This window comes from Aythya ferina (genome assembly GCF_964211825.1).
Source record: "Aythya ferina genome assembly, chromosome: 2".
In the NCBI taxonomy this organism is placed as follows: domain Eukaryota; kingdom Metazoa; phylum Chordata; class Aves; order Anseriformes; family Anatidae; genus Aythya; species Aythya ferina.
In genome coordinates, this window is record NC_140297.1 from 93,325,588 (window position 1) to 93,340,262 (window position 14,675).

Consider the following 14,675-nt stretch of genomic DNA (forward strand, 5'->3'; position numbering starts at 1 on the left):
CTATTTAAAACTTGAGAAACATTTTAATAATAATAATAGTAATAATAATAATAACAAAGGAAGGAAGCAGATGCTTAACTTGAGAGTTTTGGGGCCAGAGGATAAAGTGGAAGGTAAAGCCTATTTTTATTTTTTTCTCAAAACTACGGTTGGAAAATACTCTACAGTATATATATACTAGTATATATATTATATAGCTAGTATATGCATATGTTGCTTTCCCTGATCTTGCAAATTGCCAGGTCCATGATAAAGCTCACAGGTAATTGGATTCAGTGCCATTAGGAAAGCAAAGAAAGCACCTTCTGGTCCATTTTGAACTCAATCCTCCTAGAGAGTATTTGTACAGAATAATTTATGTTGGGCTGACGGAATTAGCATGGCAACAACTTCCCTGTTTGCAAAGGGGTCTGTGTTTCATTAGACTAAGGTGGCAGCTTCACCTATGAGAGCTTTTAGCTGGCTGGCTTTTTCACATATGCAGGAGAGTTAGTTGGCAAGTGGATCTGTACCAAGTATTGTCATGCGCACTCTTGTTTTTTTTTTTTTATTTCATGGCAAATCGTGAAGATGCTCTCTGTATTCCTGCCAAGGTAATTCTTTCTGGAATAGTTGTGGGGGCAAGAGGAGAAGAGCTAGAATGAAGATATCATTGGCAAAATGATTGTTGTTTTCCATAACCTGGAAATCACTCAGGAAATTTCCCTCAGGATCCCAGATCTGTTTTGCATTTGCTGAAGGCCATTATACAGCTATTCTAGATTTCCTGAAACTTGATTTTCAGGCATTTGATAGCATTTATTGCCTGTTTGACATTCTGAAGGGATAACTTTCTATATTTTGGCAGTGTGTAGCTGTTCATGCTGACACAGCATAATATTTTGATACTAATTGTTATTAGATCTTCAATTCATCATTGAATTTTGATATTAAATAGTCTTGTCAATAACAGTCTTTGTGTTTCTATGAGATTTCTTTTCATAATAAATTCACCATGCCCTATTATTTACTCAAAAATCTTTACAGAAAATGTTGTAAGTAAGAGAGTCAATAAATATGTTGCTCTTTATTTCCTTTAAATAAACCAAAAAGGGAACATGCGGTGCCATTGGCTGAAGTATATGCTTTTTGACTGGCTCGTGTAAAAGTGGCCCATTTAAGGAATGGGGCTCTCATATGCCAAGTTCAGCAGTTGAACATACATCAGTTGAAAACAGAAGAAATAAGTCTGCCTCTAATCTTTTGCTGTTCTCTTTAAAGATTATTTGAAGTCTGGCTATCTTCTGAAAATGAGACATAACTATGTTAGTCCTATCGGGTAAAAGCATTTATAGTTTCAGGGAGAACACAAAGACAGATTTGTGTGTAGATAGTATAGGTTCTTCCTCTGACAACATAGTGTTAACCATAAACCTCCCGAAAGGAGAAAAAAACAAACAAACAAACAAAAAGTACCTCTTTAAATACCTCATAAAATTATTTTTTCATTTTATTTCCGTATGAATTTCACAAGTCTTTGGTGAACCTGTCACTTCCAGATATCTCTAGTAACTACAGAGCGTTGCAGATCAGAGGTGCAGGTATTTTTACAATAACTAGCAAAAGAAGCACGTGGCTTTTTAAGGTGTGTAACTGTCTTCTGTTGGTAGCTTTTAATTTGTGGAATAACGTGCCGTTCTTAATCCCCTTTGACTTTTGAGCTAATACTTTTTTTTTTTTTAATTATTATTTTGTAAAACAGATGTTTTATATATCTGTTTGTATACTCAATTGCTGCTCTTTTGGTGTCCCATACTCAGTTCACTTTCATATTAGTTATTGTTATTTAGGTCTCTTCAGGCACATCTGATTTATAAACTTCCTGAAACCTTATCTCCAGTATTTGTTTTATTTTTGATCTTGAGCTATTCCTTTACCTTTTTTTTAAAAAAAAAAAAAAAAAAAAAAAAAAAACTTTTTACTGAAAGCCCATTTTACAGACAGACCCCCACCTTTTGTTCTGCTAACACAAAGAATTTTCTCATTTCTGGATTTTTTGATCCATCCCAGCTATCTGCTTACTTAAAAAGGGCCGTGATACAACAATTTAATGGAGCTGGGTTCTGCAGATCTTGCTCACTTCATTAAGGAGTTAGAGATTATATCCCAAAATAGATTTCATGTTAAATTATAAGAATGTGAATAAAATGGATAATCTCATTCCTTTGTGTACAGTCCTCTCCAGTAATTTGGGAGATGGAACTGGCAAAGTAGAAAGCTTGATATTGCACCTGCTTCCTTAGCTATTGTTTCTTAATCAGATTCTCCTGGTAAGGCTTCTGTATAAGACTGAAGTGCTTTAAAACATAATTCCTCCTTCTCCGAGCAGTTATAATTGAGACAGAAATCATTTGAAGAGCTGTTGTTGTTATTACTATTGTGTTATTGTGGGCATCCTGTGAGCCTTTTGTCTTTAGTAACCTTACAACTGTATGGTTTAGTAACAGCAGATGTCTTTATCCTTCAGTTGATACATAAATTGAAGAAGCGTACATTTAGCAAATGTCCACTCTTCTTTTATTTTTGCTTCATCTGAGACTATATACAGCTGGTGATATCTATCACTTTCCACCATTTCTGAAGATAATTTCCTTGAAAAAAAAAATTATGATTGGAGGTGGTTTTGCTTATTTTGTTGTGCTTTTTTTTTGGGGGGGTGGAGGGGGAGGGTGAGGGGGTTGTTTGTTTTAAGTTCTGCCACTGTTTTCCTCTATAATTATACTGTTTAGTCCTTTGACATTCAGAGATGTTACTTTCAAGTGAAAATCCAGAGATAATGGCTTAGCTTATCAAAAAACTTGAAAGCAAAGTAGTTATTTCATCATTTGACAGCATGAATTTTTATGTGGCAGTTAGTTTATCAAGTTTAAAACTTACGTATGTGGCAGATGTGTCAATTTCCATTGATAATGCCATCAGTTCTTGTCCTGTAGTAATTTTCTTATGTTCCCTTCAGTCACCTTCTCCTTTCCTATATTCCCTTCAGCTTAAGTGAAAGAATAAAATGTAAGTAGCATGAATCTGTCCCTGAAGAACTCTGCTCTGCCGAAAATGTACATCTATGTCCATGCTTTTCATCATGATCACTGGCAGTGTGTTTCTTCCAGTTCCTGGGAGGTCTCCTCCACCTGGGAGGCTTCTAATCGAGATGACTTAGGTACAACCTTTTCATGGCTCCCCATGTTTTGGTTTTCTCTGGTCTTTTATCTTTGTTAGACTTGTTCACTATCCTTTGTGTTTTTTGTTTGTTTTTTTTTTAACAACACTTTATTTTCTTCTTTTTTATTTTTTTAAGAGTTCTAGCTCAATGAACCAAACTCTTAACTATTGTCTCCATAACATTAGCGTGTTACTTATTCATGATAATTTTATTTGTTCATCTTTAGATTATTTTGCTCGTGTTTTAGTCGCCTTGTTCAGCTGCTGTCTTTTCCTGTCCCCTATCCCTAAGGCTTGATCCATCTGCTTAGCTACCCCTTAGCTATCCTTTGGGATGGTTCCATGTACTGCTGAAATGACAGATGTACTGTGAGAGACTGGATATTCATATGTTTCCCATATTTAAGCTTTCTTAATGTAAGCCAAATGAAACACGGGAACTAGACAACAGAGTTTAAGTGTCCTCATTTAGAATAGACATGGCTTCTGCCGAATGCCAATATAACTTCCCCCATTATTTATTCTGTTTAAATGTCTTCCAGTGGAACAACTGGAATTTGTCCTTGCTTTCTTCATAGTTACATCTTACTATTGATGGTGATGAAACACTATAATGAGGTTCAAGGGTTGCTTTTGAGGCTCCAGGTCAGGGAATGCTGTGCTGGACGCTGTGACCAATTTCATCGTTCCTGACAAGCTCAGATCAACAACCACTTGATCCAGACTCCATGTACCAGAGCAAGCTTCCGACATTTTCAGGCAGTCATTTTCACATTGATTCCTCTCACGTTATTATCTACATCAGCCAACTGAAGCTTCATCTCTCTCTCTTTCTCCCTGCCTTTCTCCTCCTTTCCTCTCTGTGTCTCTTCCCTTTCTAGCGCAGCTCTGTGACTGTGCAGCTCTGCCCCAGTTGACCCCCATGCATGCTGTCTTTCTGTGCCTCCTCTCTCTCATTCCTCTGGATCTTCCAGATGAGTAGCGTTCTTGGCAGATTCACAGATGTGAAATAATAATTTGTTGAGGCTTTACATTCAGAGATCAATTGCCTGTTGTCTTCCTTGGTTCTACGCTGATTTTATTCATCTCTAGTATCCCTGCCTGCTGTGGAGTCAAAGACTCTCCTATCCTGCCTGCATGAGGTGTTCACCTGGGAGATTTAAAGCACTATATTTTTTTTTTTTTTCAGCACCATGCAGCCATCTTCTTTGCAGTCATCTGCTTATTTTCTTGGGAGGGGATTAACAGGCTTGAGGGGTAAAAGGAAAGCAGATCATGGGGTTGACTTTTCATGTTGTAGGCCTCAGGCAGCCGTCTCACGCTACCTCCTCTGCTGCATAGATTCATAACCTGTGTGTGTGCTGTGTCACTGCCCTTCAGCCCTGGAGTTCATCTTGTGGCTTATATTAATTCAGTGAAATCCTCGAGGAACCACGCTGTTCTTTGTAGTAGTCTGATGAAAACATGGCTTAGCTGCTTGTTATTTTAATCACTGAATTTACCAACAATACTTGAAAAACCATGTTAGAAAACTAATGGATCTTATGTAGTAAATGATGAGTATATAGGACATGCCATTTTAATCCAGCTTGGGATAACAAATATTGAAAATGTATAGAAACACACACTTATGTATAAAATGCATTTACATTAGACTAAGTGTCCATTTTATTGGAATCTTCAGAATTCATTTTTAATGCATTTGGATGCATGTTTCTGCCTACAGAGAAATTTTCACTTTTTACATGATAAACAACAGTGGAAATGTCTTCAAATGTTCATGTTCAGCTCCACAGAAGACAAATATCTGCTGTTTGCTGGGACCCATCTGATGTGATCTACTTTGCTTTGGCCCCTGCACGTGATTTTTATTGCTTGTTATTTTGAGATGCAAAGCCCTGGATCTTGGATTTGGTGCATCCTGGTCCTGCGTCCTGAGGTCAGAGAGAGCACATCATCCACTTGCTCTCCTGTCACTTCCAGCTCTTTGTTGAAGGCTGAGTAAATCGCATAAAACCTCATTCAACATTTAGCCATGCAATTTACTGTGACTGCTTGCTCAATACTCTCTGATCACCCATAGAGTCCTCTGACTTTCCTCTGGTGTCAGGAAAAGTGTGACAAGTTGACTTTCTCTTAGTCTGTGAGGCCCACCTCCCCAAGACCCAGAGTAGCCATAGGATCCTGTCCCACAGAGCCTCAGAAGGGAAAGCCTTAGGTATTTACTATTTGCTCACACTTAGAGGCATGCATATGCCAGAAACATAGTAAATTGTTCAAAATGCTGATCTTGCAAAGGAAAGGGAAATGATTTTACTGATTAAATATTCATGATGTGCTCATATATTACAGCAGTGGGTTTATAAATATGTAGATGTATTGCTGGTTGGTAGGAGGCTTTGCAGGAGAAACCATTCTTTTCCTTGTGCCATGGGCTGACATCTCCATGCACACAAAGATCTGGACTAGCACATGTTTGTGATGATGCCTGAAGAAAAAAAAAAAAAAAGCTTTAGCTAGATAAATAAATAAAAAGTGATAATTCATTGTATTCCAATCCTTCTTTAAAGCTGAAATAATTGGGTAATTGATGATCCTTCAGGTTTTCTTTTTAAAGCTGCATGTGTTTAACAGAATACTTAGACTGTGAGGACATCAGGAGCAGCTGTAAATGAGCTGACAAAGGGAGCACACCACTCTCTTCATGGTATATGTATATTTTTCATGTATTTCTTCCATATTATGTGAAATTGCCTTCTTGAATTCCTTCCATTTGTATCTCACACAGCTGAGTAACTCCTTGCATGCACACACACAGTCCCAGCCCTCCCCCAGACATCTGTCCTGCCTCTCAGTACGAGGTGACACTGTTTGAATGCGTTGGGAGGAGGGACAAAGACAAAATCCTGCAAAAAAAAAAAAAAAAAAAGTGGGATGGCCATCATATTTTTAACAATATTTGCAGTGGAATTTTATTTTTAACCTCTGTTTTTGTCTTGTTTTGTTTTAAAAAAAGTTGCTAGCTAAAAATACAGGTTTTGTGGTTTTAATCTGCAAAAAAAAAAAATCAGGACTGGGGAGGGGGTGTTGTTTTCTGGGAAAAGGGTTTCCTGAAGAACTTTCCCCAATGTGATCGTGCTATCGTAGCATCACAGAACTCAGCAAAAGGCTACAGCAACTGTGAACCTGGATCTTGTCCAGGATTATTTTCAAACGTGGGAATTGTTCAATAGAAACACAGCCATAGCTCCATCACAAAATTTTGATCCACAGGAGGACATTAATACCTTGCTTCTACTTGAAGCACATCTGCTGTGTGAAACCTTCCAAGCGTGTCTTAAGCTACCTTGGGAGTCTAGAGACCTCAGATGGTAAATTTTGCTTCAGTACAGTTCAGAGTACAGTCTGAGATGTAGGCTGCTGTTGATAGACTTGCTCATGTTTGGTTTTGTGTTTTGTTTTGTGTGGGTTTTTTTTGGTTGTTTTTTTGATAGAGCTGAGCAGAAAGTGCTTGGGCACTTCCCTCAGCTAGGAGCAGGTGAACACCACAAGACCATTCCCCTCCTTAGACTGGGAACAACCCCAGCCACCTCCTCAGATCTTTCCTCTGTATTTGTCTGAAGGGACTGTCCTGGACACCCACTTGTAGGTTTGACTTTGAGTCCTGGAGTCCAGGTCTGATCTTAAAGAGGCAGAATATACCCTGATGCTTCTCTGTCATTTCCTACCAGCTGAACTGGGACGTTTTCCCCTCATCTTCTTGCGCACACGGTGCATCAGAGGCATGGCCAGGCTACTTCTGTTTTCTGCCTTCTCACCCAGGCATCTTGCCTCTTTTCCACTTTTCTCCATGCAGATAGGTGATGTATAAGTGGTAAACTTAAAAATGTGGAACAAATGGGATTTATTTCAGTGGCTAAGGCCTGGGTCGGAGGGTGTGCAATAAGACATGCACTGATCCCATGCTGGTTTAAGGAAAAATCATCCCTGGTGGTGGAGCAGGCAAATGGGAGCTGCTCTGTGGACGTGCTTTTAGGAAGGAATAGATTCAGTTGCTCTTTCTCCCTCTTTTTTTTTTTTTTCATCTCTTCTTCTCTGGCATGTCTAACTCCTATTCTTGCAATCACTGGAGGCACAGAGCTCTCTGTGCTCCTGACTAGTCCTGCAGAGACATTAGGGAAAACTCTGCATCTTCCCGGGTATTTCCCAGCAGCAAAAGCATCAGGAGTGGCTTGGTCTCCCTCAGGCTTAGGCTGAAGCACAAGGCACATGCTCAGCCATCAGAAGAGTGACTTTCTGGAATGGTCTTTGCCTGACACGCAGAGGGCAAAATGTCTGATGTCGAGTGACAGCAGATTTAAGCAAGATATAATGGAGCACTTTCCCCTAACCAATAATTAATCTCTGAGACCGGAGCTTTTGGAGACTGGAAGTATGGATTCAGGAAGGGATTAGACCAATTCAGTGAGGATCAGTCCATCGGTGGCTATTCACCATGTCTGCCTAGATGTGGTCTCCCACTCAGGAAGGCCATGAATCACCGATGGTTGGTGCTAAGCTAGATGGGCTTTTCTTTGGTCTAGTATTGTCAGTGCCTCGTGGGTCTTAAGATGTAGCTTAATTAGTTGATGAAGCAGTCGGCGTGACTCTCTCTCTGAAGTTCTCAGGGGATTGATCTCGTGGTAGCTTGGTCCCACATCTGAGCAGTCTGCGAGGGGACAACAGCCTGCCACCCTGGTGGGATAGGATGCTGCCATGTGCTCTGAACCACTGACAGCAAAATGATTGTCCCTCGGGGTGGTCATCAGCCAGTGCCCAGGCTAGTCAAAGCTTGGGGAACCTCTAAAATCCACAGCTACTAGGCAGGGCTGTCATTAACAAGAGACGACTGCTGAAAGGAGAGATGTTTGTAAGATAGGCCTGAAAAGGACAAAAGTAAATAAGGGTCTCTAAGCCTTTTCTACTGTGGAATTTGCCTGCCCTTGGTAACGTTCCTGCCCCCACTGTTGTTTGTACTGATAAATGTCCTTGCATTAGTAAACTCATAATGCATCTTGTTTGTCCCTTCAAGGCCAGTCCTTGCAGCTTTCATTAGTATTTTAGGATATTTATGACTTTGTAAATGACTGAAAATCTGCAATTTGTCATTGGGAATTAACATCTTCCTTCCACTTAGAGCTGAAGCTCAGCTTTGGCCTTTGAGGGACTGAGCCACCTCTGGGCTTGGCAGACAAAAACAAAGTCAGACAGTGCCCAGATTTACAGCAGTGAGTGGCTCTTGGTTACTCAGATGTCTTTGATAATGTGTCATCTGCTGTTGCTGGTAGGGATCAGTGTTTAGGCTCAGAATTAATTTCTCTCTAGCTGGAGAGAAAATAAAAATCTCTCTTCTGCAAGAGCAAACAGAGGAAGAGAGAGTAACAGAGAGAGAAAGGGAGACAAATGAAAATAGCACCAGGCACATGTAAATCCTGCATATACAAACCCCAAAGTTTAACAGGGGGAAAGCGTTGAGAAGAGGACACTGTATTTCCCTTTGCTGTGCTCCGTACTTTCAGCCTTGGAATAATGGAAGTTAAGAGAATTTGTAAGGTTTCAAAGGGAGTTTATCATGTAATTGGTGAAGAGCTGGAGAGTTGGTAGGGGAGGGATAATAATCAAAGGAGCCTTTTCAGCGCTAAACTGCAGTCCAGCAAATCAAAGGGAGGAATGTTAATTGGTTTGTACAACATGATATTCTTGGTCCAGAGTAGCCTCAGCCACTCAATGGTACTTGTTTTTTTTTTCTTCCCTCTCTCTCTTTGTAGGTTGATTAAGTGAAGGAAAAAAAAATACACAAAGCTGCTTTCAAGTATTGAAGACACAAGGCCAGGATGAACACGAAGGACGGAAAAGTGACTGAAGGAGGTCTCAATGTCACACTTACCATACGCCTTCTCATGCATGGCAAGGTGAAGCATTTACTGTTGCCACAGCAGTTGCCTGTTTGTTGAGCGAGTGTGTGCAGTTACCATCTGAGCCTGGCAGTGACACTGACGGAGGGTCTGCTCCTCCTCTTCCAATTTGAGTCAAAAGCACCATTGCCATGACTGAAAAATCAGCCCCTGCCTTTCAAGGCATCGCACTTCAGTTTGCACTGCAGCCCAAGTTCATTAGAACAAGCCTTGCTTGTACCAAACCCACTTTGAACAGTTCTGGTGGCAAAATGAGTTCTTTGATTGATAGTTAGCCAAATTAGACAGACCCTTGCATAAGGGTGACCTGCATACAGCTCGCTTTTCTCATCGTTTGCAGTTTTGTGTATTGTGGGTTTGTGTTTTTTTGGTTTTTGTTTTTTAAGATACCAAAACATTGATTTGTGTGAAGTAATTGCCACAGAATTACTGAATATTCCTGTTGAATTCAAATGGGATAGCTCTTCATTATTCTGACGTAGCATCTTATTAGAGCAAACCCTTGATATAACAAGCATTTGTCCAGGTCCCCTGCGGGTTTGTTTTGGAAGGTTGACTGTAATTTCATTTCTGTCCAGCGTAGCACTCAAACATGCAGATAAGTGTGAAATCTGTGCCATAGACAAAGTGCCAATTCTGTATTGTCAGACTTAACAGTCTGATAGCTGTTTATTGCAACTTGCCAGATCACAAAATGGGCTTTTAATTAAAAAACACATTTCATTGGTTTGTTTGTATTGTTTGCATCACTGACACCAGACAATTTTAGGCTTAAGGAATGAATAAATAAAATAGATGAGGAATAAAATAAATAAAATAGATGAGGAATGAATGAATAAAATAGATGTTTTGGCTCTTTCTTAGTAAGAGACAGTGGATATATACATCATTCTTCAGATCAAAATTGTAGGTATAAATCTTAAAAGTAGTTTTAACCCTGGAATTTTATTTATAAAATTAAAATATATTTACATTTTGAAACAAGACACACTCTCAACCTATGGCACGAACTCACATGTTATACATCCATAGCACAAATAGGAGATCAAGGTATCTCCCTCTATATTTTACTTATGGAAATGCTAGGAAATATGAGGGAGTACAGTTTAAGTTAGTAAATGAGAAACAAAATTAATTAACAAAACAATCAAAAAAACAAACACAGAAGTTAGGTTATGCCAGAATTAAGTGTTACAGATCAAATTATGTATTTTCTCTGAAATGGTCCAACCATTTTGGTTGATTTTTTTCTCCCCTGAAATATTCAGCTTCAGGCAGGCATCTGGTGTGTAAAATCTGCATCTTAAATAGGAATCTGTCAAACAAATCTAATAACACTCTCTTTTTCCAAGCCCACCAAAAATCTGTGCGCATGTCTGCACTCAAAATTAGTTTTTAGGGGTTGATTGTACTGGGTTCTGGTCCTAGTCCAGAAAAGCGTGTGAACACATCCATATCCTGGTGTGTGTTACCCTACTGGCTTCAGCCACATTCCTGCATGCTTAAGTGTGCTTTTTATTAACCATGCCAGACAGCTCTGCTTCTTTCAGAATCATGCCACTAAAGCAAAAATCAAGTATCTGTCATTTTTCAGAACATTTTAGTGAAGTCATGGTCTAGAGTTCTGTTGCTTTTGTGTGTGTGTGTTGTTTCTTTTTGTTTGTTTTTGGTGTGGTGGTGTTTGTTTTGTTTCAGGAAACAATGGATACAGTAATCAGAAAATAAATTAGAGAAAGGTTATTTTCTCTGATAAATACAGCTGATTGTGTATGCAACCACTTTTAACAGTAATGGATGTTGTGTGTCCAATCTTCAATGCATATTTATCCCCAAGGGTCTAAATTAAACCCATAAAAGTTCTGAAATTCAAAGTTTAAGTGGGAGTACACCATGCATCCTCAGTTAACAAGGCACAATGGGTATACCATTAACTGAAGTATGCTCTAATCATGTGTCCTATTGTACCAAAGTATTGCGAAGAGCACATTAAATCACAATTTATTTTGGTGATAAAAGTCAGACCTTTATGGTTTCTTTGATATCGTTTCTGTGATTCAAAAACGCTGATATCAGAGTGTGAAGGATGTCTGAGTCAATATGAACTCAGTATGAAAAGGTTGCTCTGAAAGCTGTATGTGCTAAAAACAAGAAGAAACATGCTTCCCCACACTTCCCTAAGATTTGTTGTGGTAATGACATTGCTGGAAATTGCTGATCTCTAATTAGTATTTCTAGACAAAACAATTAACTGAAGCAGAGCTTGGTCTGTAAATAACTGGTCATAACTTGAAAGAGAAGAGTGCAAATACACGAGCGATTTTAAAAATAACAGTAGCAAACTGGATTTGAGGAAATATAATTCGAAAATTAGTTATTTATTAGTGCGTTTCATGGAAATACCGGGCTCTATCATCATTAACTTTAAATCTGTCTCCGAATCTCTGGTGCCAGTGTACCTTTGCAGAGGGAAGAGGTCTATGTGCTCCATGACATTGCATTCCTTATTGTGTCCATAACTTGTGCTATCATGCTTAGTTATCTCAACTCTAAACCCTGCAGACTTAGGAATTTTTCAGTGTGTACTTTCTGTGTCATTTGTATATGGGCTCTAAGTCAACGATGGGCATCTTAATTATGCAATTAAGATAAGCTCTCTCAGCACGCTGTATCTGCAGACAGAGAATCAGTATTTGTACAAATGGACAGATCTCTGCAAGGAGATACTGAGTGAAAGAGTCAGCATATTTAGCAACAGCAGATACAACAAAAAATAGCAAAAATCAAAGGTGTTAGTGTCTACTGAAAGGAAAGCAGACAGGAACCATCTTGTTCCTGGGGTAAATGCTTTCAGGGCCTAATATGAAAGGTGTCCTCCTGGGCCAGGACTTCAGAAGGTGTGTGCTGGTGTAAGATGAAAGGCATAATTTTTATCCTGTGCTGTGTTACATCAGAAAAAAATATTTTAGCAGTGTGACAGCCCTGAAGAGAAACCAGAAGCAACACAAAACATTTCTCATGTTTCCTTGCAATGAAGGGGAGGTTTTCAGGGAGTATGGTACAAGGGCAGTGCTCAGTTGCTCTTCACATCAGCAGAGAGACAGTTATCTTTGCTTGTAGGGAGTTTCAAGAGTGATGTTAGGAAGAACTTTTTATTTGGATATGTGAGGAGGGGAGCAGGCTGTCTGGACATGCCGCAACATTCACTGATGGAGGCTTTTAAGGACAAGTTAGGTAAAAATGGATAAGGCTGCCATGGCACTGCAGCCCCCTGTTGCTCGGTTTTTGATTGAGTTACCTGAATGCTGCTCCAGAGAGGGCAGGAACTGAGGAGTCTTTTGAAGTATGTGCAAAAGCTGGATATGTAGAGTATATTAAATAATGCAGAGATGCATTTTCATCTCTTATTAATGAGAATTAAGAGATAAAACTGCTACATGCATTTTGGTAGGGAAGAACAGTGAGTATGGGCTGGGGCTATTTGCATTGTGCTATTTCTGCATTTTGCAACGAATTCCTTCTCTTTCTTGAAGTAAAATAAGTGAAATCACTGTGTAGGGCAGAGGCTTTGAGTGGGTATGGATGTTTTATCACCTTTGTTGGCTTTAAAATTACAATTTCTGGGCAGGATTAGAATATTGTAGTGACTGCAAGATTTCTGCTTCCAGCAAAAGTAAAAATGGCACTATTTACCTGGATCAGGTCAACAATTTTGGAGGGCTTTAGGGATCACAAGCGTGCATTCGTGGGCAAACAGTTCCCAGCTAACAGAGCCCTCTGTAAGTAAAAGCAGAGCTCAAGCTCCAAAAGAAAAGTTTCACTTTTTCCTTTTTTGTTTTTGTCAAAATCCAGCTTCTTTTAGTTCTCTGCATGCTATAAGCTCCTTGAGGGAGCTCAATGTTTCTTATCATTCCTTGGTCACCTTTTGCAGATCTGTGTGTTAGTGACTTGTGGCTGGTTGATTTTCTTTCTTACTGTCACCAGTAACGAGGCTGGAGGATTATGGAAAATTACAGCCTTGCCCACAGGTCCCTGCCAATGTACTTTCATGCTTGACATCTGCAGCAGTCTTGTTCTTGTTTTGGTCAGCTTGTGCCCAGAATGAAATAACCCAGAAGAGTCACCTACTTTGATGATGCTGGATAATGATCACATTAGTTTTGCCTGCTTTGGATTTGTATACAGCCGGTGTTGACAAGCTGATTAAGACCCTAGAGACTCACTATTAAAGGTTAATTTTAGATGGTGGTTGTAAAGAGGCTGTGGTGGGAAACAAGTGTTAAATTCCAGGAAAACGGCTTAATGGAGATTTAAATATTGGATACTTAAGGTGGAATATAAGAAAATATTAAAATGTGCCAGCAAGGAAAGGGTAGCAGGGTCATGAACCCACTTTGGTTTCTTTCTCATAGTGGTAGTACAAGAGTCTCTGCTTCCTCTGTCACGGACAAACCTGCAGAAGAAAAAAATACATCATTTCTAAAGGCACTGCACAAAGGTGTACAGCTATGAAACTATGGTGGATATAGCGAAGTGGGCAAGAAACCAAACTAGAATGTGTTGAGTCCAAGGAAGATTTTAGAGAAAGGAGAAGGAGTTCAGAAATAGAAAGCAAAGTTTATTAATGAAGTCAGATGGGTTTTAGGAAGAATAAGGAAATAATTTATAGGTAGGGTGAAGGAGGGAAGAGAAGATTGGAGGAAAGTAGGACTCTTGCCAAATAGCAAGACGTGTAAATTGTAGAGGTGAGGCAACTTAATGGAGAAGGTAACTTAGAAGATACACGTTCAGTGAGGGGGGGAAATCTGGAAAGCATAAGGGCTGAAAGGCATCAGATGTGATGGTGTTACAGAGCAGCACATTCAGAACATATTAGGCTGGAAAGGAAAGCTATTGCAGCACAAGTATGTGCAGTTTTGGGTGTACAGTATTGGCTCGTTGTGGGGCAAAAATAGGGTAATTCCCTTGCCGCTCTTCTGGCAAGATCACACCTCTGGTTCTGTGCTCAGCAGCAGGTGCCGTGTGTGTGAGTGATGCTGAAGACTAGAGGGAGAATTCACAGAAAAAGAACAGTTTTAGGAGGCTGAGGAGAGCATGTCTAGCTTTGTTCAGACATTCTCAAAAATACTCGGAGAGAACAAATATGAGTAATGGAGTGACATTATTTTGAATGATACAAGTGCTTGTGTTTGGAAATAATGGAATAGATATAGTTTTGAAACAAATCATAATAAGGGAATTCAAATAGAAACTTCTGGTATTGCAATTTTTATGGGGTTTGGGAAGTCTCCTAAGCAGATTTTAAACATGTCTGGGGACAAGTAGTACATGTGCTATGTAGAATGTATAATCTGCATTGATGCAGAAAAGATACAATGGCTACATGGAGCTTTTCCTTCCCTGATAGCATTTACCTAATGAGAGGTTTCTCACAGTTTAAGCGGTCATGAATTAGAAAGACAAATCTGCAGTCAAATATTCAGTGAAAGACCTGAAAAAAATGAAGAAAAAAAAAACTAGGGGTGC

The 14,675-nt window shown here is 39.4% G+C and overlaps 1 protein-coding gene across 31 annotated transcripts in view; it reads left to right on the top strand.

Moving 5' to 3' along the window:
* LOC311433109 (poly(rC)-binding protein 3-like) overlaps window positions 1–14,675 on the top strand; it is a 511,482-nt gene that overhangs the window by 440,557 nt on the left and 56,250 nt on the right. For all 31 annotated transcript variants that reach the window (XM_084511820.1, XM_084511817.1, XM_084511839.1 and 28 more), the window contains one exon: window positions 9,006–9,149. In XM_084511820.1, coding sequence (XP_084367946.1) covers window positions 9,072–9,149 — 78 coding nt within the window. In that variant the 5' untranslated portion in view covers window positions 9,006–9,071. The remainder of the gene's footprint in view (window positions 1–9,005; window positions 9,150–14,675) is intronic.